General features: G+C 53.3%; 1 protein-coding gene across 2 annotated transcripts; it reads left to right on the top strand.

The window, feature by feature from the left end:
- Nucleotides 1-647: 647 nt before the first annotated feature.
- Nucleotides 648-19,290, top strand: Dmkn (dermokine). Of its 2 annotated transcripts, XM_052761881.1 has the most exons (20): nucleotides 648-1,033; nucleotides 1,250-1,426; nucleotides 1,519-1,575; nucleotides 1,794-1,838; nucleotides 1,981-2,163; nucleotides 3,126-3,170; nucleotides 4,024-4,080; nucleotides 4,993-5,043; nucleotides 7,403-7,450; nucleotides 8,781-8,840; nucleotides 8,991-9,038; nucleotides 9,422-9,469; nucleotides 13,255-13,311; nucleotides 13,935-13,979; nucleotides 16,289-16,336; nucleotides 16,448-16,495; nucleotides 16,780-16,848; nucleotides 17,946-17,972; nucleotides 18,081-18,128; nucleotides 18,972-19,290. In XM_052761881.1, exons 1-19 carry the CDS (start codon nucleotides 668-670, stop codon nucleotides 18,126-18,128), a joined length of 1,527 nt encoding a protein of 508 aa, XP_052617841.1. In that variant the 5' UTR covers nucleotides 648-667; the 3' UTR covers nucleotides 18,972-19,290. The 2 variants fall into 2 exon arrangements, with proteins under 2 accessions (XP_052617841.1, XP_052617842.1); XM_052761882.1 differs by lacking the exons at nucleotides 648-1,033; nucleotides 1,250-1,426; nucleotides 1,519-1,575; ... (9 more) ...; nucleotides 13,255-13,311; nucleotides 13,935-13,979 and adding an exon at nucleotides 14,043-14,337.
- Nucleotides 19,291-21,141: the final 1,851 nt, after the last annotated feature.

Here is a 21,141-nt window from a genome sequence, read left to right as displayed (position 1 = left end):
ACATTCACCTGCAGGTGGAGGCGTGCCGGGGGAGAGATGAGAGCAAGGAATGCCCACTGAACTTCAGCAGAGACCAAGAAAGGCCACCTCTCTCCTGTTTTCATGCCCCTGAGCACGCTGGCTTCCCCAGGATGGGTCCTCTATTATCATGGTTCCCTCTCCTTACACCCTTGGGGTCTCGCCTGCTTGTGAGTCCTGTTTCCTAAGTACCCCGCCCTGCCACCTCCAGAAGACATCAACACCCATCTCCTCGGATGCTCCTGTCCCCACCCTGTGCCCCAAATTCCTGAGGTTAGGCAACTGGAACACTTTTTGCATCCGTCTCACCTAGCCTCCCCCCTCCCTGATGTCCGGCTCTCTCTGTTTCAACACAGGCTCTCGCTCACAATTAAGCTTCATTACCTTATCGGTGGATAGGCCCTGAGTCACTGGAGGAGGGATCCTGGACTGCCCAGCCCTGCTACCTTCTCGGAACCTACAGTATAAGGGGCAGTGGCAAGAAGGAAGCCTCTGGAAAGCAGGGGAGCTGGGAACCGAGAGAGGAGGCTGTGGGTCCTGAGGGAGGTGGAGTCAGAAGCAGAGAGAGCAAGGCAGGAGGTCCCATAGTCCAGAGGAAGAGAGAAGGGAACAAGAAACAGATTGGGCTGCAAAGATCCTGAGGGGAGAGATGAAACTCCGGGGGTCCCTGGCCTGCCTCCTGCTGGCCCTCTGTCTGGGTAGCGGGGCAGCTAGCCCACTGCAGAGTGGAGGCGAGGGCACCGGCTCAAGTGCCGCACAAGGGGTGGGCGATGCCATCGGAGAGGCTGTGGGCGAAGGGGCGAAGGAAGCAGCCAGCTCCGGGATCCAGAGTGCCCTTGGTCAGGGGCATGGAGAGGAAGGTGGCTATGCACTGAGGGGGGCCAGGGGGGACGCTTTCGACCACAGGCTCGGGGAGGCAGCTCGATCTCTGGGAAACGCTGGGGACGAGGTTGGCAGACAGGCTGAGGATGTCGTTCGACGTGGGATGGACGCTGCCCGCAACTCCGGGTCTTGGGTGAGTGGCTGCGAAGCTGGGTGTGCTGATCTTGAGAAATGGGTCCAGGGTGAACAGATGGTTCCTGGGTGGCTGTCTGGGACTGTTGCTTTGGTTTTGCTTTGGTTGTCATGCATCTCCTCTCCTCTCCCCCCCCCCCCCCGATTGTGCCGACTCCTCTCTCTCTTATGATTGTCAGAGACGGGCACACTAAGGGTGGGTGTATCGTCCTTTCAGGGGACGTCTGGAGGCCATGGAATGTTTGGCTCTCAAGGTGGTGCTGGAGGCCGTGGCAATCCCGGTGGTCAAGGGACCCCCTGGGCCTCAGAAGGCAACTTTGGAACCAACTCTCTGGGTGGCTCTGTGGGTCAGGGTGGCGATGGCAGGTCATTCAACTATGAGACCAATGCTCAGGTAAAGTCACCACCCAGATCCATCCCTCAACCCTGCCCTCCCCACCCCACCTTGTACTCTGGATCCTAAACTGGGTTTCGCCCTCCCTGTAGGGAGCTGTGGCTCAGCCTGGCTACGGGTCAGTGAGAGGCAACAACCAAAACTCAGGGGTAAGGTAGAAGGGAAGGGTGTCTGGGTGTGTGCGACAGAACAGGGGAGGAGCAAGGAGGAAAGGGAGAGGGAAGGGAAGGGGTGGAGGTCACAGGCCAGGGAAGAGGGAGAGAACTGAAGGGGGTAAGGAAGCCGGGACACAGGCAGCAGAGAGAGACCTGGCCTGTGGCAGTGGCTTTGACATCTCTGCCCTTGTGGGGTCCCCTTCCATCCACAGTGTACCAACCCCCCACCATCTGGCTCCCGTGAAAGCAACTATGCGGTAAGAGGAGGCATGGTCTGTGGTTCAGGTCTGGGAAGGCTGGGATGCATTACTTTCTAGGTGGGCTGGGGTTATGCAGGGACAAGGGCAAGTGTAGGGACCCTGCCCTTAGCCACTGCGCTGCTGTTCTTCTGGCTTGCAGGGAAGCAGCAGTGGTGGCGGCAATGGTGGCAGCAATGGCGGCAGCAACGGCGGCAGCAACGGTGGCCACGGCAGCAACAGCGGCAATAGCCATGGCGGCGGCAGCCACGGTAACAGTGGCCATGGCAGCAGCCACGGCAGCAGCGGCCAAGGCAACAGTGGCAGTGGCAGTTCTGGGTCCCGGGTAAGTTTCTTCCTTGGGATGGGGTGACGGTCCTGATGGTGAGGACCCAGGCTCTGGGGTTTCTCTTAAAGCTGTCACAACCCTAGAGTGGATGGCTTCAGTGACAGTGGTCATGCTGAGATTCCTTCAGCCCTGGTTCCCCACCCTCCCAGCCCTAATTACAGGGTTCCTTATGAAGGGGCTCTGACTTCCTACATTGCCTACTCCCTTCCTGTGCAAGCTGCCATGGAGAGATAGCTCTGGCTCAGGTCTAACCTTTGCCCCTTGCTGAGTAGAACTGAGGGTGAGGGGAGGGAAGAAGACAGGTGGGCACAGGATAATATTGTTCTCTCCAGCACCTGGAAGGCTGCTCTGGGTCCTCTGGAAGAGAATGTGTTCATAACCTCTGAGTCATTCTGTGAGTTTGAGGCCAGCCAGGGCTACCTCTCAAACAAAGCAAACAACTTGTTTGGGATGCTTGGGGAGAACAGGGGGGGTGGGGTGGGGTGGGCTGTTGTCATGGAGACTCAACGACGCCTGCGGTGTAGACAACACTGGTGACTGCACATGTGAGGCCCCCACGTGATGGGTGAGAGCGTTAGGAGGGAGCACCTTAGAAACGAGCCCCAAGAGAGGCATCCACACTCGGGGGCCGCACAAGTTTCCGTAGGAGTCTGAGGATGGTACAGTCAAAGGGGGCACGTATGGACGCTGCTGGCACGAGGTGGGTAGAGGGTGTTAGTATAGCATGTACAAGGTCCTGGGTTCCATAGAAGCCTAGTGTGGTGACACACTCATGGAATCCTGGCTCCCTGGGGGTGGCGGCAGGATCAGGAGTTAGGGTCATCCACAGCTACTTAAAATGAGTTCAAGGTTATTCGGGGCTACAGGGATAAATAAATAAATAGATAGATAGATAAGCCGCTGTTACATCACCAGTGGCTTTGTGTGCAGAGTCTGAGAGTACCTCTCTCCCCATTCAGGAAATAGAGACGTCTAATTTTGATGAAGGCTATTCAGTCTCCAGGGTAAGGGTCCCCTCTTTTTATTTTTATTTTGTAAGAAAGGGTGCATAAGGAAGGGCAGGGGTGGAACAGGCCCTAGCCTGTCCCCTAGCAGCAGCTTCTTTAAAAAATGTTTTGTGAGGTGTGTACGTGTATTTAGGTACACGTTTATGAGTGCAGGAGCCCATGGCAGCTAGACTGATGGGCCCTGGTGCTGGAGTTACAGGCAGTCGTGAGTTGCCCAACACGAGTCCTGGGAACTGAACTTGGGTCCTCTGAAAGAGTATGTGTTCATAACCTCTGAGCCATCTCTTCAGCCTCACCCACAGTGGCAGCTTCTTATAGGTGTGTGTGTGTGTGTGTGTGTGTGTGTGTGTGTGTGTGTGTGTGTGTGTATGTGTGTGTGTGTGTGTGTATGTGTGTGTGTGTGTGTGTGTATGTGTGTGTGTGTGTATATGTGTGTGTGTGTATGTGTGTGTGTGTATGTGTGTGTGTGTGTGTATGTGTGTGTGTGTGTATGTGTGTGTGTGTGTATGTGTGTGTGTGTGTATATGTGTGTGTGTGTGTATGTGTGTGTGTGTATATGTGTGTGTGTGTGTGTATGTGTGTGTGTGTGTGTGTATGTGTGTGTGTGTGTGTGTGTGTGTGTGTGTGTGTGTGTGTGTGTGTGTTGGAGAACTAACAGCTCAGACTCCCCAAATCACCGTGTATTTCCAAACTCCGGGCCATACTTGGCCTTCTTTTACTGAAATTCAGTTGGCCCTAGTAATCAGTTGGCTGAAGGTGAGGGAAGAATGGAGGCTGGAGGGATGGCTGGGGAACTCCTGGGTTCCTTAGCACACACTTTTAAGACATTATACGGATTCTTTCCTTGCAGGGAACTGGCTCGTCCTCGGGCAGCAGAGGTGGAAGCGGTGGTGGAAACAAACCTGAGGTGGGTGGTCAGGGATGGGTGGACACAGATGCTGGAGGAGGGATCAGGGAGGGGTGGACACAGATGCTGGAGGAGGGGTCAGGGAGGGGTGGACACAGATGCTGGAGGAGTGGTCAGGGATGGGTGGACACAGATGCTGGAGGAGGGGTCAGGGAGGGCATGTGGACACAGATGCTGGAGGAGGGGTCAGGGAGGGGTGGACACAGATGCTGGAGGAGGGGTCAGGGATGGGTGGACACAGATGCTGGAGGAGGGATCAGGGATGGGTGGACACAGATGCTGGAGGAGGGGTCAGGGATGGGTGGACACAGATGCTGGAGGAGGGGTCAGGGAGGGGTGGACACAGATGCTGGAGGAGGGATCAGGGATGGGTGGACACAGATGCTGGAGGAGGGGTCAGGGATGGGTGGACACAGATGCTGGAGGAGGGGTCAGGGATGGGTGGACACAGATGCTGGAGGAGGGGTCAGGGAGGGGTGGACACAGATGCTGGAGGAGGGGTCAGGGAGGGGTGGACACAGATGCTGGAGGAGGGGTCAGGGAGGGGTGGACACAGATGCTGGAGGAGGGGTCAGGGAGGGGTGGACACAGATGCTGGAGGAGGGGTCAGGGAGGGGTGGACACAGATGCTGGAGGAGGGGTCAGGGAGGGGTGGACACAGATGCTGGAGAAGGGGTCAGGGAGGGGTGGACACAGATGCTGGAGGAGGGGTCAGGGAGGGGTGGACACAGATGCTGGAGGAGGGGTCAGGGAGGGGTGGACACAGATGCTGGAAGAGGGGCCAGGGATGGGGCTTGGCTGAACATGGGGGGTGTGGCTGTCTCCCAAGGGGAGCTGATTGCTGTGCTGAGGCCATGGGGGCTGAGATCGTAAGTCAGTGGGAGATTGAGAAAAAAAATCTTTTCCTCACAGTGTGACAACTCAGGGGATAATGAGCACTCGGCCGGAGGATCCAGGAGCCAGGTGAGAGTCAAACTCACTTGTCCAGTGGCAGCCTTTTGCCACTGTGACCATGCTGTGACCTCAGGAGCCCACTCAGCTCAGCCTCCTTAATGATGCTCACCTCCATCCAACCCTTGGAGGGAACCCAAACAGAGACTCCTAAAATACCAAGTCTCTAAAGTCACAGTGGACAACAGGACAGAATTCCTTCTGCGTGTGTGTGTGTGTGTGTGTGTGTGTGTGTGTGTGTGTGTGCTGCCGCCAGGGATTGAACCACAGGCCTTGTTCATGCTAGGCAACCACTCTACCAATGGCCCACAGCTCTTCACTGGGGGATTCTAGACAGGTGCTCTAACTGCTGAGCCACATCCTCAGCCCCTCAGTGCTGGGTTCTAGGCAAATGTTCTATCATGGAACTAGTCTTTTCTTTTCTTTTCTTCTCTTCTCTTCTCTTCTCTTCTCTTCTCTTCTCTTCTCTTCTCTTCTCCTTCCTTCCTTCTTTCCTTCCTTCCTTCCTTCCTTCCTTCCTTCCTTCCTTTCTTCCTTCCTTCCTTCCTTCCTTTATTTTTTTAAGACACTATCTCACTAACAGGATCAGTCCAGACTGGCCTCAAACCCACAGAAATCCTTTTGCCTTAGCCTTGCAAGTGCTGGGATTACAGAGATAAATCACCAAGTCCAGCTTCTTTTTTAGTTTTTACCTTGAAACGGGGGCTCACTAAGTTCCTCAGACTGGCCTTAAACACCCTAAACAGTAGCTCAAACAGGCCTTAAACGTGGATGGCAAACTCTCATGCATTATGCTTTGCTTTATATCCAGATGAGGCTGTGAGGAATCCATGTGGAAACCAGTCCGATTTCATTCACTTGTTTTTGAGAAAGGCTCTCACTCGAGCCCAGGCTGACTTCACACTTTAGATCCTCCTGCCTCCGTCTCTTGAGTGCCAGTTATAGGCGTGCGCCACTATGCCCACTGTCAGTATTTTATCAGCCCGTTTTAGAGACAGTCATTCCAAATGTCCCATCCCCGGCCAGTGACCAGAGTCCAGTGAGCTCCAGCAGAGGAGCAGAGCACACACACACTTTCCTAGTTATTCTGGAAATCGGGGCACTAAGGTCAGCACCCGCAGTGATGCTGACTGAGTAAGTATGACATCCCGTCCACACCTAGAGGTCTTGTGCAAAATGCAGGTTGAGCCAGCAGATCTGGGGTGGGGCTGGGACTCATCTGTCCCTTGGGGATGCTGTGGCTGCTGGGCTGGGCCCTGGTGGCAGCAGAGGTCATTGAGCAAGGGACAAGATGAGATGGCAGGAAGACGGAGAGGCGGGGGAGGCTGATCACAGGCAGCTCTCTGAAGAACGTGAATATTAGGGTGCTAACTTTTATGGGTTCCCAGGTTTGAAGAGCAACTCTTTCAGCTTGTTAACTCTTGTTCCTTTGTTTATTTATTATTTATTTTTTAAATCAGTGTTAAGAACACAGGAGTCAGCTGGGTGTGGTGTCTCAAGCCTTTAGAGCCTGTACTTGGGAGGCAGAGGCAGGCAGATCTCTGTGAGGTCCAGGACAGTCTGGTCTATGCAGAGAAACCCTGTCTTGAAAAACAAACAAACAAACAAATAGACAGACAGACAAACAGACAAACAGACAAGAAGAAGAACAAACAGAGTCAATAACATCACTGTTTCTATGGTCTCTGCCACTGGTGGATTATTTTAAATGTCTATTATTTTCTAGTATTTACAAGTACTTACATACTTTTTCTGCTTTTCATTCTTTTATGGTACTTTAGCAGAGAACAGGGAGGCCCCAGAGGTCCCAGGGGACATTAGGGCAGGGGGACAGCCGCCTTTAAGAATAGATACTCTGCTTGCAAATAAAACAGTAGTCACAAGTCTTCAGTAGCAATACTAACAGGGCAGGTGTCCCACATCCGGGCCAGGTCCCCAGCGAGCTCTGGGAATGAGGAGCAGACAATGGAGCTGCTGACTTCTAACTCAGGAGCTGGCTAAGTAGCCACATACCGCGTGCCGCTTCAACCCACAGGCTCACCGGCTGCCACTCCCTTTCTGCCCAGTGCAGGAACCAACCCACCTGGAGTTTCTAGTCTGTCAATTTAGTCCAGCAGCCTGGCCAGGGGAAGATTCAGTTGACTTAGAGGCAATGGCATTTCTCACTGGGTTCTGGAGAAATAAATATTAAGAGAGGGTGACGTACTATTAAGCATAAATGAGCAGTCACTGGCCCACATGTGAGAGGTTGAAGTAGGATCTGGTAGAGTCACGGGAGAGAAGATGCTGTCCACACTTCCCTGTCCACCTCTGCACCTGTCTGTCCTGCCCTCTCCTCCCAAACTGACTTCTGCACTTTATGTCTCCCTAGGAAAGCAGAGAAAGCAGCCGTCTCCTTGGGGGCTCCCACGACTACCAGGTGAGTCAGGGGACAGCCAGGGCGGCTTAGCAGAAGGGATGGTGGAGAGTGGGACAGAATGTCAAGAGACAAAAATACCTATTTCCTCTCCCAAGTCGCTCTTAAACTGCTGAGTGACTACCAGGAAACCAAAATGGCGGCTGGGATCTCCCTCCCTCCTCTACTACTGGTTCCCTTCCTCCTTCCGTTTGGGATCAGAGCCATACTGATGGCAGATGTGATATCAGTCAAAAAGAAAAAGAACAGAGACTAGGCCTGGAGGCAAGACTTATAATCCCAGCTACTAGGGAGGATGAGGCAGGAGGATCACAAATTCAAGGATTGCCTGGTCTATAGAGTGTGTTCAAGGCCACTCTGGGGCAACTTAGAGAGATCCTATTTTAAAAAGCAAAAGATAACTGGGGCATGGCTCAGTGGTAGAGCCCCTGCCTAGAATCCCCCAGTGAGGGGTTGGGGGCGTGGCTCAGTGGTAGAGCCCCTGTTCAACATATGTGAGACTCTAGGTTCAGTTTCCTGTGATATCTGTTCGCTGAATAGAGATCAACAGAATATACATGCATATACATATATATATATACATACAGACATATATATATATATGTACATTTAAATGTGCTTAATAAGTAAGTATTGAGAAGAGGAAAGTTGCTGAACTTTGGGTATAAAGATGGGGGTTAAAAGTCAGGTCCACCACTCATCATCTAAGCTTTTTCAGGCAGGTCAATTGACCTCTTTGAGTCTGGCTCCCTAGCATAAGAAGGGACAGTGAACCCTGACCTGCCCATCTTCCTTAGCTACTGTTGACTTCTCTGTATCATAATCAAACTGGGGTAATGCAGGGTCTAGACAGTAGGCCAGTCTAGAGGCCCTGTTGGCCACTTCTGGAGAAATGAAGTCATTGCAAATCCATCCTATGCTGTGGTGCTAGGAGCAAAGTGGGACCACACATTATCTCTCATCATTTTCACTGGCCTTTGTTGGGGCTGGGCAGAAGGAAGTGGAGGCAAAAATGTGACCATTAGACATGGTGGTGGATCACTGTAACCACTGTAGAACTGGGAGGTTGACACAGGAAGATCACTGCCAAGTTTGGGGCCAGCCTGGGCGACAAAGTGTGTGCATGTCTCGAGAGACCAGGTCAGCTGTGTGGTTGAAGTCATTCGTCTTTTTGAGCTGGGAGTTCAGGAGTGCGAGAGAGAAGAGAAAAGGTTATGGCGAGAAGGAGAGACGCAGGGCCATTGGTGGAGATGGGTGGGCCTGGGGTGGACTGGCAGGCACTTGTGTGATGGTGAACATGAGCTTTGAACATGGCTTCCTTTCCCCTATCCAGGAGCATGGGTCCAATGGGAATGGCGAATACAATGAAGCTGTCAGTGGACTCAAAGCTGTGGTGAGCGGAGCTCTTACTCCACTTTGGGCCGGGACTGGGGTGTCGGGCATCCTTGTGTCTCGTTCCTTCCCGACACCCGCATCTCCCGCCTCTGCCTCTTGCTCACAAAGTGGACTCTTAACTTCCTGCTGTTTCTCATCCATTCCTTAGAACTCCGACCCGTCTTCCTTGCCCTTCAACTTTGACAGTTTCTGGGAGGTAAGCTGCTTGGCCCCCCAGGAGAAGCAACCCCACTTCCTTAGTCCTCCACGTCCCAAGAGAAAAGCCATGGTCTTGACCTTTTCTTTAGGATTTTTAAATTCTACTTTCATTTTATACATATGAGTGCTTCACCTGCATATATGTCTGAGTACCGCATGTGTATCTGGTGGCAGCAGAGGCCAGAAGAGGGCATTAGATCTCTTGGAACTGGAGTTGGAGATGGCTGTGAACCACCATGCAGGTGCTGGGAATAGAACTCAGATCCTCTGGAAGAGCATCCAGTGCTCTTGACCTTTTCTGGCCTGAAAAAGAAAACAAAACAAAAAGCCAGACATTGTTTCATGATCTGATTTGGACATTTCTTTTTGTTTTCTCTGCAGAATTTTAAATCCAAGTTGGGTTTCATTAACTGGGATGCCATAAACAAGGTAAGGGCCGGAAGGCCGTGCACGCCCTGATGGTTTGAGAGCAGAGGACCAGAGGGAGGAGAGCTAGACATCTTCACGATGAGGCAGGAGAATAGTAATCATGATCATTTGGCAAACGATCAAACCAAATGCATCTACGTGAGGAGCCAATGGAGACCTGGAAAGATAGGGTGAATTCGGAAATCGTTGGGTGCTGGCAATGAGCAGAGGAGATGACTGTCTTTAATACCTTAATGTGAAGAACCAGATGACTCCTCAGCCTCAGTCTCCCCTTTAGACCCGTGAGGTACAGGTTTGTCATCTCTGCAACTGGGAAGACGAAGCAACAGGATTGGCAACCTCAAGGCCACCCTGGACTTGCAGAGCGAGTTCACAGCTTGCTTGGGCAATGTAAGAGATGATATCTCAAAGTCCATCAGTGAAGGTCTGACTTGAAACTCAGTGTGGAGCCCCTGCCTAGAATCCTCCAGTGAGGGCTGGGGTACAGCTCAGTGGTAGAGCCCCTGCCTAGAATCCTCCAGTGAGGGGCTGGGGTGTGTCTCAGTGGTAGAGCCCCTGCCTAGAATCCTCCAGTGAGGGGCTGGGGGTGTGGCTCAGTGGTAGAGGCCCTGCCTAGAATTCCCCAGTGAGGGACTGGGGGTGTGGCTCAGTGGTAGAGCTCCTGCCTAGAATCCCCCAGTGAGGGGCTGGGGTGTGGCTCAGTGGTAGAACCCCTGCCTAGAATCCCCCAGTGAGGGGCTGGGGGTGTGGCTCAGTGGTAGAGCACCTGCCTAGAATCCCCCAGTGAGGGGCTGGGTTGTGTCTCAGTGGTAGAGCCCCTGCCTAGAATCCCCCAGTGAGGGGTTGGGGGTGTGGCTCAGTGGTAGAGCCCCTGCCTAGAATCCCCCAGTGAGGGGTTGGGGTGTGGCTCATCAGTGGAGCTGCTTACCTAGCACTAGTGAAACTCTGGGTTCAATCCCAGCTCTACACAAAAGGGATTAGGTAGACTGAGTAGGCATGATCCTAGGGAATTCACTGAATGGGGAGTCATGTGGACCTACAAGGTCATATGTAGACTGAAAAACAAAGAGAGACAAGGAGAATGGACAGGGAGCTGCTGAGTACCAGATGTGTGACAGGTCTTGGGAGTGACCCTGCTCACATACACCTCACAGCTGGGGCAGTGAGACCCTTTCTCCTTCTCCCGTCCTACCCTTCCCTTTCACAGTGGATGCCCTTGGCCAGGATAGTTTGACATCATGATAGCTTGATGGGAAATGAGAGGGATGAAGGGAAAAGAAAAATCCGAACTCCCCGGGCAGAAACCGTGACTATGGATGACAAATAGTGCCTGTTTAGACCACTTTTTAAAAAAGCCACCTTGGAGCTTATTTTTACTTTAAAAAATGTTTACCTTTCTTAAAAATTTAAAATTTTGTTATTTGTGTGTCTGTTTCTGTGTGTTGGGGAGTGGTACCCATGGAGGCCAGAAGAGGGCATTGGATCCCTTGGAGCTGGAGTTACAGGCAATTGTGAGCTGCCTGATGTGGTTGCTGGGAACTGAATTCTGTCCTCTGCAAGAACAAGTACTCTTAAATCCTGAGCCATCTCTCCAGCCCTATTTTTAGTTCAAAGAATTCTCTTTTTTTTTTTCAGTGCTTGGGATTGAACCTAGGGCCAAAAGAGAGCTAGACACAGTGCTCTACCATTGAGACACATCCCCAGCCCCTCACTGGGGGATTCTAGGCAGGGGCTCTCCCACCGAGCCACACCCCCAGCCCCTCACTGGGGGATTCTAGGTAAGGGCTCTACCACTGAGCCATACCCCAGCCCCTCACTGGGGGATTCTAGGCAGGGGCTCTACCACTGAGACACACCCCAGCCCCTCACTGGGGGATTCTAGGCAGGGGCCCTACCACTGAGACACACCCCAGCCCCTCACTGGGGGATTCTAGGTAAGGGCTCTACCACTGAGCCACACCCCAGCCCCTCACTGGGGGATTCTAGGCAAGGGTTCTACCACTGAGCCACACCCCCAGCCCCTCACTGGGGGATTCTAGGCAGGGCTCTACCACTGAGCCACCTCTCTAGCATTCTTTTTCACTTTTTATTTTGAGACAAAGTTTCATTAAGTTGTCAAAGCAGTCCTTAAATTCATGATCCTCCTGCCTCAGCCTCCTGAGTAGCTAGAATGACAGGTCTGAGACACCAGGCTCAGGAGAGTTGGAGGGTGTTAAGAAACAACAGTACACACCCAAGAGATGGGGTGGCCTTATCATGAGTCACCAAGACACATTTAAAATATATATATATAAATTACTTGCCGAAGTTTAAAAATTGGATGACTTCACCTAGTGCCTTAGGCTTATCTTGAACGATTTGGCCTCTCTGGGACCCCCCTTCATGGGACAGAGTGGTCCTACTTTATGCTGTGGACCCTTGTTCTCTAGAAGCTATTCTGAGCCTGTCTGTCAAGCTTTCCAGCCACCCGATTGGCCCTTTGAGCTGCTGAAATTTTAATCCTTATCCTAAAACATCCTTCCCAAGACTTGGGGTCTCTGTGGGAGAGCGGGCGTGGTGAAATGGGAACAGAATTGTCCAAACCTCCGGAAAGCCTGCTTGACTTGTGAGGGATAAGGCGAAGGTAGGAGAGACGGGTGTTTTCCAGTGGCAACAAGTTTCTGGTTTAAATGGACAAAATAGATTCTGTTTTATTTTTGTGCTTTATTATTTAACTTTGAGACAGAGCCTCCCAATGTAGCTCAGGCTAGCCTTGAACTTACTTGGTAGCCCAGATTTACCTCAAACCTGAGTGTTTCCTGACTCAGCCTCCTGAGTGCTGGGCTTCCAGGCACAAATACCATGCCTGGAAAGAGAGGTCTGTTTTTTAAGAAAACAGTTTCTGGTGGGGCAAGCCTCTTTGCTGTGGTCCTTGGGGACTAAGGATCCCCTAGGAGGCCAGGACACAGGCTGGCACTTCACCAAGCATTTTTGCCCATCTGGGGAATGCTAGCTAGGTGGGATTCACAGGGACTGGCCTCTCAGCAGGTCAGTCGGGACGAAGGGGGAGGCAGAGCTGGACAGGAGAGGACACCCAGCTCTAGTCTTCCCCAGTGGGAAGGGGATGAGGGAGCTGAGCACTTCAGCCAATGGGGTGAGCGAGAGGAGGGGCTCTAGCTCCAGCTGGGGCCTGGGGCTTGTGTGGAGTGATGCCAGTCTTAGATGATCCGTGCAGAATTTGAGGGCAGGGTTCCCTGCCAGCCCCGCCCCCTCTCCACGGCTCCCCCAGAGATCCCAACTCCTCTAGCTTCCTCTTAGAACCCATTTCTCTGCTCAGGACAAAGGGAGCTTTCGCAAACCATGACCATCAGATGAGGAGCTACCAGCTGCATGAGAGCCCCACCCTTCCCTCACCCCGACTCTCACCCTGCCCCCTGGAAATAAACCATAGCTGTCGCACACTTCTGGTCTCTGCTCCTTTCTTCGCCTCCACTGTTGTCCTGGGAGGGAGGAGGGAGATGTGCTGGTGACTGCCGTAGCCCTGGGTCCTGAGCGGCTTGTGAGGGTTGTGTTGTACCAAGGAGAGGGACCGAGCTGGGCCTGGGCAGGCACACAGCACGGATAACTAGCCAGTCTCTCTCTCTCCATTTCCAGGTTCTGGTGTCCCTAGGGACTCCCAGCATGCCTGTCACACATTAGTTACGAGGCATCTCTGAAGGCTGAAAAGCGGCAGGAGTGGGAGTCGGGGCTTTAGATGAGCAGTGGCGGGGCTCCCTGCTAACCTGTTCCCCATCTTTTGTTCACAGGGCCGCCTCCCGCCTCCCAGCACCCGAGCCTTACTCTACTTCCGCAGACTCTGGGAGGTAGGAGAAGTCTCGCTTTCCAAAGACCTGGGGATCTTGACCGTCATGCCCCCTATCATGTGTCCCGCAAAGCAGCTGTAGCCGCCTACCACAAACATCGTTCCTCGTTTGGGGGTGTTCGTTTCGTTTCTGCGGTGCTGGGGATCCAACATGGAGCTTTGCACGTGCTGAGCAAGCCCGGTTACTAAGCGACACCCCCAGCTCCTCCCTCACTTTTTTTTTAGCTGTTATCGTATGTTTTTGAGGGGGGATCTCACCATGTAGCCCTAGCTGGCTTTGAACTCGCTAGCTGGCCCAGGCTGGCCTTGAATTCACTGTGTGACCTGGGCTAGCTTGGAACTCACAATCCTCTCGTCTTGGCTTTTGGAGTGCAGGGGTTCTGGGTGTGTACCACCGCACCTGACGACTCTTCTCATCTTTGAGATAGGCCATCTCATTATATTTTATCCCCAACACTATCTCAGATTCAAGCACCCTCAGCTTCCCATATGCTTATCTTCACCCAAGCCCAAGGCACGCCTGGCCTTTCCTATGGCCTCCTGGCACCCGGCCCAGTGTGCTGTCATTTCCTCCTCTGAGTTCTGACACCACAGGCACTCGCTCACCCCTTCTTCTCCTTCCAGAATTTCAAACGCAAAACTCCCTACTTCAACTGGAAACAGATTGAGGTAAGGGGGTTGGACAGAACTTCTCATTTTGGGGTGAGGCAGCTTAGCTCTGGGGACTCAGGGTTGGCAGTCGGTGACAGATGGCTTACTGATGTCCCTGTTCGAGTTTCCTCCTGTCCCTGGTGAGGGAGGACAACTTCCCTTCCCACTTTTTTTGGTTTATGCAATCCTGAGTTGGGTGGAGCGGGAGAGAAGCTATGAGTCAGGACTGAGGTGGGAGGGGTCTCCGTAGGATAAAATCCCAGGGCCAGAGGCTTGGGACTCATTACACCAGAGCAGAACCATGAAGCCAGGCACTGTCTCGGTTCTGCTACTTATGCTGCTGGGCGTGGCCTGGCGCGGAGACAGCCACAGCTGGGTGGGTACCGAGGGAAAGTGGGTGGAGGGGAGAACTCAAGATGGGGAGAAGAAAGGACTTGGGGTCAACTCTCAAGCGATGGCAGAGGGGTACAGGGGAGGATGCTGAGGGGAATCAGGCGTTCAGGTGGGTGCGGGAGGCCTGAACAGCTGGGTCTTGGGGAGGATGAGCAGGTCCACTGTGTCATCTAGAAAGGCACACAGCAACATTGAATGGCTAGTGGCCTTTGGGAACCAGAACTGAGACAAGGCTGTCTGAGTTCCTCATGCACACATGTGGGAACTGAGTTACTACAGTGTAATTTTTTTTCCAAGAAAAACTAGAAATCTGATTTTAAATCATTTGCAACTATTTTTTTTAAGAAGATCAAACAAAAAGTGTCTAGAGGCCTGTGAGTGACCAGTTTGTGACCTCAGTGTCAGAACTGGTAGTGGGGCTAAGACTCAGTTTCAGGGTGCTGGGGGTATAGCTCAGTGGTGGAGACCCTGCCTAGAATCCCCCAGTGAGGGGCTGGGGTGTGGCTCAGTGGTAGAGTTCCTGCCTAGAATCCCCCAGTGAGGGGCTGGGGTGTGGCCCAGTGGTAGAGCCCCTGACTAGAATTGCCCAGTGAGGGTCTGTGTGTGTGGCTCATTGGTAGAGCTGCCTAGAATCCCCCAGAGAGGGGCTGGGGGTGTGACTCAGTGGTAGAGTGACTCAGTGGTAGAGCACCTGCCTAGAATCCCCCAGTGAGGGGCTAGGGTGTGGCTGAATGGTAGAGCCCCTGCCTAGAATCCCCCAGTGAGGGGCTGGGGTGTGGCTCAGTGGTAGAGCACCTGCCTAGAATCCCCCAGTGAGGGGCTGGGGATGTGACTCAGTGGTAGAGCCCCTGCCTAGAATCCCCCAGTGAGGGGCTGGGTTGTGGCTCAGTGGTAGAGCCCCTGCCTAGAATCCCCCAGTGAGGGGCTGGGGGTGTGGCTCAGTGGTAGAGCCCCTGCCTAGAATCCCCCAGTGAGGGGCTGGGTTGTGGCTCAGTGGTAGAGCCCCTGCCTAGAATCCCCCAGTGAGGGGCTGGGTTGTGGCTCAGTGGTAGAGCACCTGCCTAGAATCCCCCAGTGAGGGGCTGGGGTGTGGCTCATTGGTAGAACCCCTGATCCTGGGTTTGATCCTTATTGTCTGTGTCAGATGTTGAGGAGCTGTGGGAAGTGCACTGAAACGCCTTTAACGCTTCCTTGCCTGTCTTCCCTTTCCTGGGAACTAACCTAATCACTGAGCTTTAAGCATCCCATGGAGAATAACATCAGTGTAGCAGGATCAGGAGGCCCATAGGGAGCTGCAGTGTCTGCCAGCACATGGCTAGCTAGGCCTGAGGGACACATGTGGGTTCATCTCCTTTGTTATTCTAGCCCCCTCTCCACTCAGAGCTTCCAACCATGCAGCACCTGTGGAGGTGGTGTTGTTGGTGTCCCACACTGTGGCACCTGTGGGGGTGGTGTGTGTCCCACATTGCGGCACCTGTGGGGGTGGTGTGTGTCCCACACTGCGGCACCTGTGGAGGTGGTGTGTGTCCCACACTGTGGCACCTGTGGGGGTGGTGTGTCCCACACTGTGGCACCTGTGGGGGTGGTGTGTGTCCCACACTGCGGCACCTGTGGGGGTGGTGTGTGTCCCACACTGTGGCACCTGTGGAGGTGGTGTGTGTCCCTCACTGTGGCATCTGTGAAGGTGGTGTGTGTCCCAACCCTCCACCATTGCTCCCCAGTCCTGAGTGTGGAAATCTGTGTCCTCTGTCTGTCTGGGCCCTCGGCATCCTCCAGTCCTACTGGACTTAGCTGGGACCATTACAAGGGTGGGGAGGGATGGGCAGAGCCCCAAGAGGAAGTAGAGTTGAGGCAGTGGCATGTCTGGGCTTTGGAAGCTGGCAAGGCCTGGAGGGCCGCGGAACTGCTGACCACAGCTTCCGGCTCCCTTTCAGGACTCAGATCTATCATCCCTGCAGAAGAGGGCAGGAGGCGCTGATCAGGTGAGTCCCTCTGCCCACAGGCTCCCCTGGAAAGCCCTGGGTCTCTCTCTGCCCCATTCTCAAGGCTGGCTAATCTGAAATTCTCTCTGTTATCCTTCCTCCACCTGATAGTTTTCTCAGCCTGAAGCAGCAAGACAAGAGTCAGCTGTCACAGCCAAGGCAAGCTGTCTCCTCCCAACCCCTCACTTAAATGCCACCCTTCTCCTGGTCACCTACGCTTGCCTCCCATGCCACTCTTGGAGAGTTGGGATAGGGACCAGGGAGGAGGAGGAAGGACCTGACAGGGTGGGCTCCAGTTGGTCCTGTGGGGTAACATGAAAGAAAGGCCATGTTACAAAGTGCGGGCTTCTAAGAAACCTGTTGTCTGGGCAAAAAAGTGATGTATTTATTACATAATGAAATGCCATCTTCCCGTCTCCTCTGCACCCTTTTGTTTCCCCCAGAACTACTACAATAACCCGCAGGGGAATCCTACTTACAACTGGCAATACTATGCCAAGACCACTACCAAGGTGAGTTTTGAAAAAGCTCTCTCTCTCTCTCTCTCTCTCTCTCTCTCTCTCTCTCTGTGTGTGTGTGTGTGTGTGTGTGTGTGTGTGTGTGTGTGTGTGTGTGTGTGTGTGCTTGGAGCAGGGAGAGGCCTGCCTCCTTTCTCCATCACACTGCTTTGTAAGGGGGACCCCAGTGTATGCCCCCCCACACCGCCCTGAGAGCTGCTTGGAAGTATGTGTAGGGGAGAAACCTGGGCAACAAGATGCTTCCATACGGACAGATTACAGCCACCAGGCCAAACACACAGACTTGCTTCATAGTGTGGCTTTCTTGCCCTTTGTGGGGCAGCAGCTGGGGTGGAGGAAAGCAGCCTAGCACATCCTAGAAGCTAAGCTAAGGGACTCTTGGTTGGTGGGAAATTGAATTCTTTGAGCCTCAGAGGAAATTAAAAAAAAAAAAAAAGGTGGGGAGTGGACAACTGAGAGGTTTGCTTTGCATAGTTGTAGAGAAGGCAGTCTTAGGGGTCCATGAGCTGGCTCAGCGACTTCCTTCCATTTCCCAGAACACTGAGGCCCTGGCGAAAGCAACCGCTTCTAAGATTAGAGAACTTGGATCTTGGTGGCCTATCATCCCAGCTGCTTGGGTTAGGGTGGGGATGGTGGCTGAGGCAGGAGGATCACAAGTTCAAGGACTACCTGGGCTACAGAGTTCAATCTAGCCTGGTCAACTTAGAGAGATTCTGTCTCATAAAGGTCAAAAAAAGAGCTAGGGATGTACTCAGAGGTAGGACGCTAGCCTAGTATGTGTGAGCCACTTTTACTTTGAAGGAAATGCCACCATAGGCTGACTTCCGTCTATCCCATGGACAGGAGAGATCTCCTCCTATTCCTCCATTGTGTTGTGTGTTTGGGGGGGCCATTATTCAGTATCATCCTGGATAAAATGTATGCTCTGGGGAAAATTCCACAGACTGAGTATCCACAACCAGCCTGAAGGACCTTGCTGATAATATTGGCTTGTGCTCGCCAGAGGGGACCTTGGGGAGCCTGAGGCCAAGGTAGAGCCTAGAGAGGGCTGCCATGGCCTCATGTCACCTTCTTTGATCTTCTCTTTCCAGGGAGGAGTCACGCCTTCATCATCCTCGGTGAGTATGGGGGGTTGGGAAGACGCAGCTGGAGACAGAGGGACCTGAGGCTGCTGAGGGTGGAGGTAACAGTGTAATGTCTACTCAGCCATTCCCCTTGTCCCGCAGGCTTCCCGGGCACAACCTGGCCTGCTGAAGTGGCTGAAGTTTTGGTAGGTAAGTGTCAGAGTGGGCCACACAAGTGGGCTGAATGTCAGGAGTAGGAGTGACCGCCTCTGGGGCAGGCTGGGAGCTGGGCATTTCCGTGGACTTTGGTGAGCAGCAGCAGCTGCAGCAGCAGCAGCAGAAGTCAGGTTTCCTCGGGTGGATACAGAAGAGGGGTTCCCTCTTTGTGGGACCTGGAAAATGGTCCAGGACACATGGGACTGTGTGTGAGTGAGGATGAAGGGCTGAACAGAGAGGGAACCACACAAGCACAGAACCAAGGAGAAGGCTGGCCTGTGGTGCTCACAGACTGGTGAGCCTTTTAGGAGGCCGAGGTTCAGAGGCGTGATGAAGCAAGGCCCCAGGACGGAAGTCTGTTCTTCTTGGTGAGGTTTTTGTTTTGCATTTTTTTTTTTTTTTTTGGTTTTTCGAGACAGGGTTTCTCTGTGTAGCTTTGCGCCTTTCCTGGAACTCGCTTTGGAGACCAGGCTGGCCTTGAACTCACAGAGATCCGCCTGGCTCTGCCTCCCGAGTGCTGGGATTAAAGGCGTGCGCCACCACCGCCCGGCTTGTTTTGCATTTTTGAGACAGGGTCTTTCTGTATAGCTCGAGGTGGCTTCGAACTACTAATTTCTCTCACCTCAGCCTCCCCGGTGCTGGTGGCACAGGTGCGTACCACCATGCCTGGCCTGGAAAGGTTACTGAGCACCTCAGTGAGACCACAAAATTTGTTTCATGAGGAGACTGAAGGTGGACGGGGTAGGAATCTTCGTGAAAGAGTTCGTTCCCCATCGACGTGGGTGTGGCTGTGTTCTACCGTTTATTTTTCTCCTCTTTTTGTGTTTTTTCTTCTAGAAATTTTCTTCTAGTCGCTGCTGACACTTCATGAACACAGGTCTTCAGGGAGCTTGATTGTACTTACCCACAGTCCTCTCTGCTGCGACAGAGCTACCTGGGTGTTGACAACCCCCCCATCATCCCACCTAGGGACCTGGTTTACCTGTTCTCATCCTCCTCATTTGGCTATGGTGTCTCGGAGACAAATCAGCCTCGTGGGGTTACCAGCCAGTGTCTTCCCCTTCTCCCGATCGTGATGGGAAGTTCCCATAATGCACTAGGAACTTCCTGCTTTCAAGCTTCTCCGTGGAAATAAAACACGACTTTGTTTTCCCAAGACTTTCTCCACGTGTTGTTCTTCAATACAACCCGGCTGACCTAGGTGTGGGAGAATGGAAGGATGGGTTTCTGGCTGAGAACCTTTTCCTGAGTGTAGAATGAGAGATGTGGTTAGCTGGAGAGAGATGAGACCCGGGCTTAGGTCTGGGTAACACGGGTCGCAGCTAGCTGACGGACAGCGTCATGCAAGTTTCTCCATCTTCAAAAACAATTTTTGCCTAGCATACAAATACCGTGCTTACAGTAGCTGTAGGTGTTTGGTGGCCTGAGGAGGCTGTTCAAAACGACAGACCAGTTCTGAGGGTGGGGACACACAGGGACTGGGCAAGGCAGACCAGCTGTTAGGGTCTGAGAGAAGCCCCCAAGAAAGACCAACAGACACGTATGCAATTTAGCAAGGGCGTTTATTTCCGAAACATGTTGGGGTGGCAAATAGCGACCCTAAAGGGAGGTCACAGCTCCTTTTAAGCGGAGTTAGGGGGATTCCAGGGAGGAGGGATTAATCTGGCGCTGATTGGTGGAGGAAAGATTAGTCTGGGGGCTGATTGGTTGGAGGCTGTAGGGGTTAGGGGCTTGTGGACTGCAGGGTAGGAAAGCTATCTTTAGCTAGCAGAAGGCTGGGGGAGGCGGAGGACATGTGCTGAGCCAGCAGAAGGCTGTGAGGCATCTGCTGATTGGTTGCCCCTGAGCTGTGGTCTTCCCGAGAACAGCTTGCTCAGCTCCAGCCAGTTCCAGTAAACCAAAACTAAGGCCTGGTCCCTGGCAGGGCTGTTAGAAACCTGACTTGGCTCTGATCTGGCTCCCCAGTCCTCTCACCAGCAAGGACTGGTGGAGAATATGCTGGGCGTGTCATAACACTCTCGGTTGGGTGGGGACCGGCAGATGGTGGCAGCGTGTAGGAAGCTGGGGAACGAAGCGGGAGCCAGAGTCACTGCCTTGCGGTGCAGCCGCTGCTGTGACGCCGAGGAAGGCCGGTGGTGAACCAGCGGGAGCCGCTCGGGCACTGGGCACAGGCTGAGCAGCCCCTGGGACAGGCCAGACAGCACTGTGTTTCATGGAACTGGTACGGAGCCCAAATGGAGGGGCCCCTGTCACTGTCCTCCCACCCCCGACATCCATGGAGGGGAGCAGGAAGTAGAGAAAGACAAGAAATCCTGCGAGTTGAGCGAGTCCTGTGCCATTTGCAAGTTCGCTAAGCGCTTGGCAACACTGTCTTTGGTTGTAGTTAGACACAAGGCCTCAAATAAGTTGTGAACCAGTGAAAGAAACGTGGCCCTACGCTGATTCAGGCAAGCCACCTGATCAAACCGGTGGAAATTCAGGCCTACTGGCTGTCTTCCCCTTAATTTGGTTCTTAAATTGAGGCTCCGGGTTGCTCTCAACTGTGTGGAGGGCCTTGCAGTACCTCGTCACAGCCACATGGGGGAAGACGAGGGGCTGTCCCTGGGAGAAGCCCGGTCCTCACTGGTGACAGGGCTTCCTGTGTGCGAATGGGAATGGGAAATGGTTGGGAAACCAGGTCTCCTGGGGCCAGTCCCCGAGGGGACCAAGTAACTAGGATCAAGATGGTTCCCGACTCTTAGGGGATGTTCCTGGTCCTTTGGAGTTTAACGTGAGGTTGTCTGGTGTGAGGGGCCCTCCAATAACGGGCAGTGGTCCCTCCCTCCTAGCGAGCCCCGAGTTTTTACTAGAGCTCTGAGGTCCCATTTTTCAAGCTCCCGATCAGCCCTAGACTGGGTAGTCTACTCCTTCAAAGTCAAGGATCTGGTGGGAGAGGCTCTCGAGGTGACAGGGTAATCTGGTATTAATATCTCTCTTCTCCTCCTTCCCTACTTCTCCCCACAGAGTT

This window comes from Peromyscus californicus, unplaced genomic scaffold (genome assembly GCF_007827085.1).
Source record: "Peromyscus californicus insignis strain IS unplaced genomic scaffold, ASM782708v3 Scaffold_4__1_contigs__length_199733344, whole genome shotgun sequence".
NCBI classification, from domain to species: Eukaryota; Metazoa; Chordata; class Mammalia; order Rodentia; family Cricetidae; genus Peromyscus; species Peromyscus californicus.
Note: the sequence above shows the minus strand (reverse complement) of the source record. Positions and strands in the feature narration are given on the sequence as shown.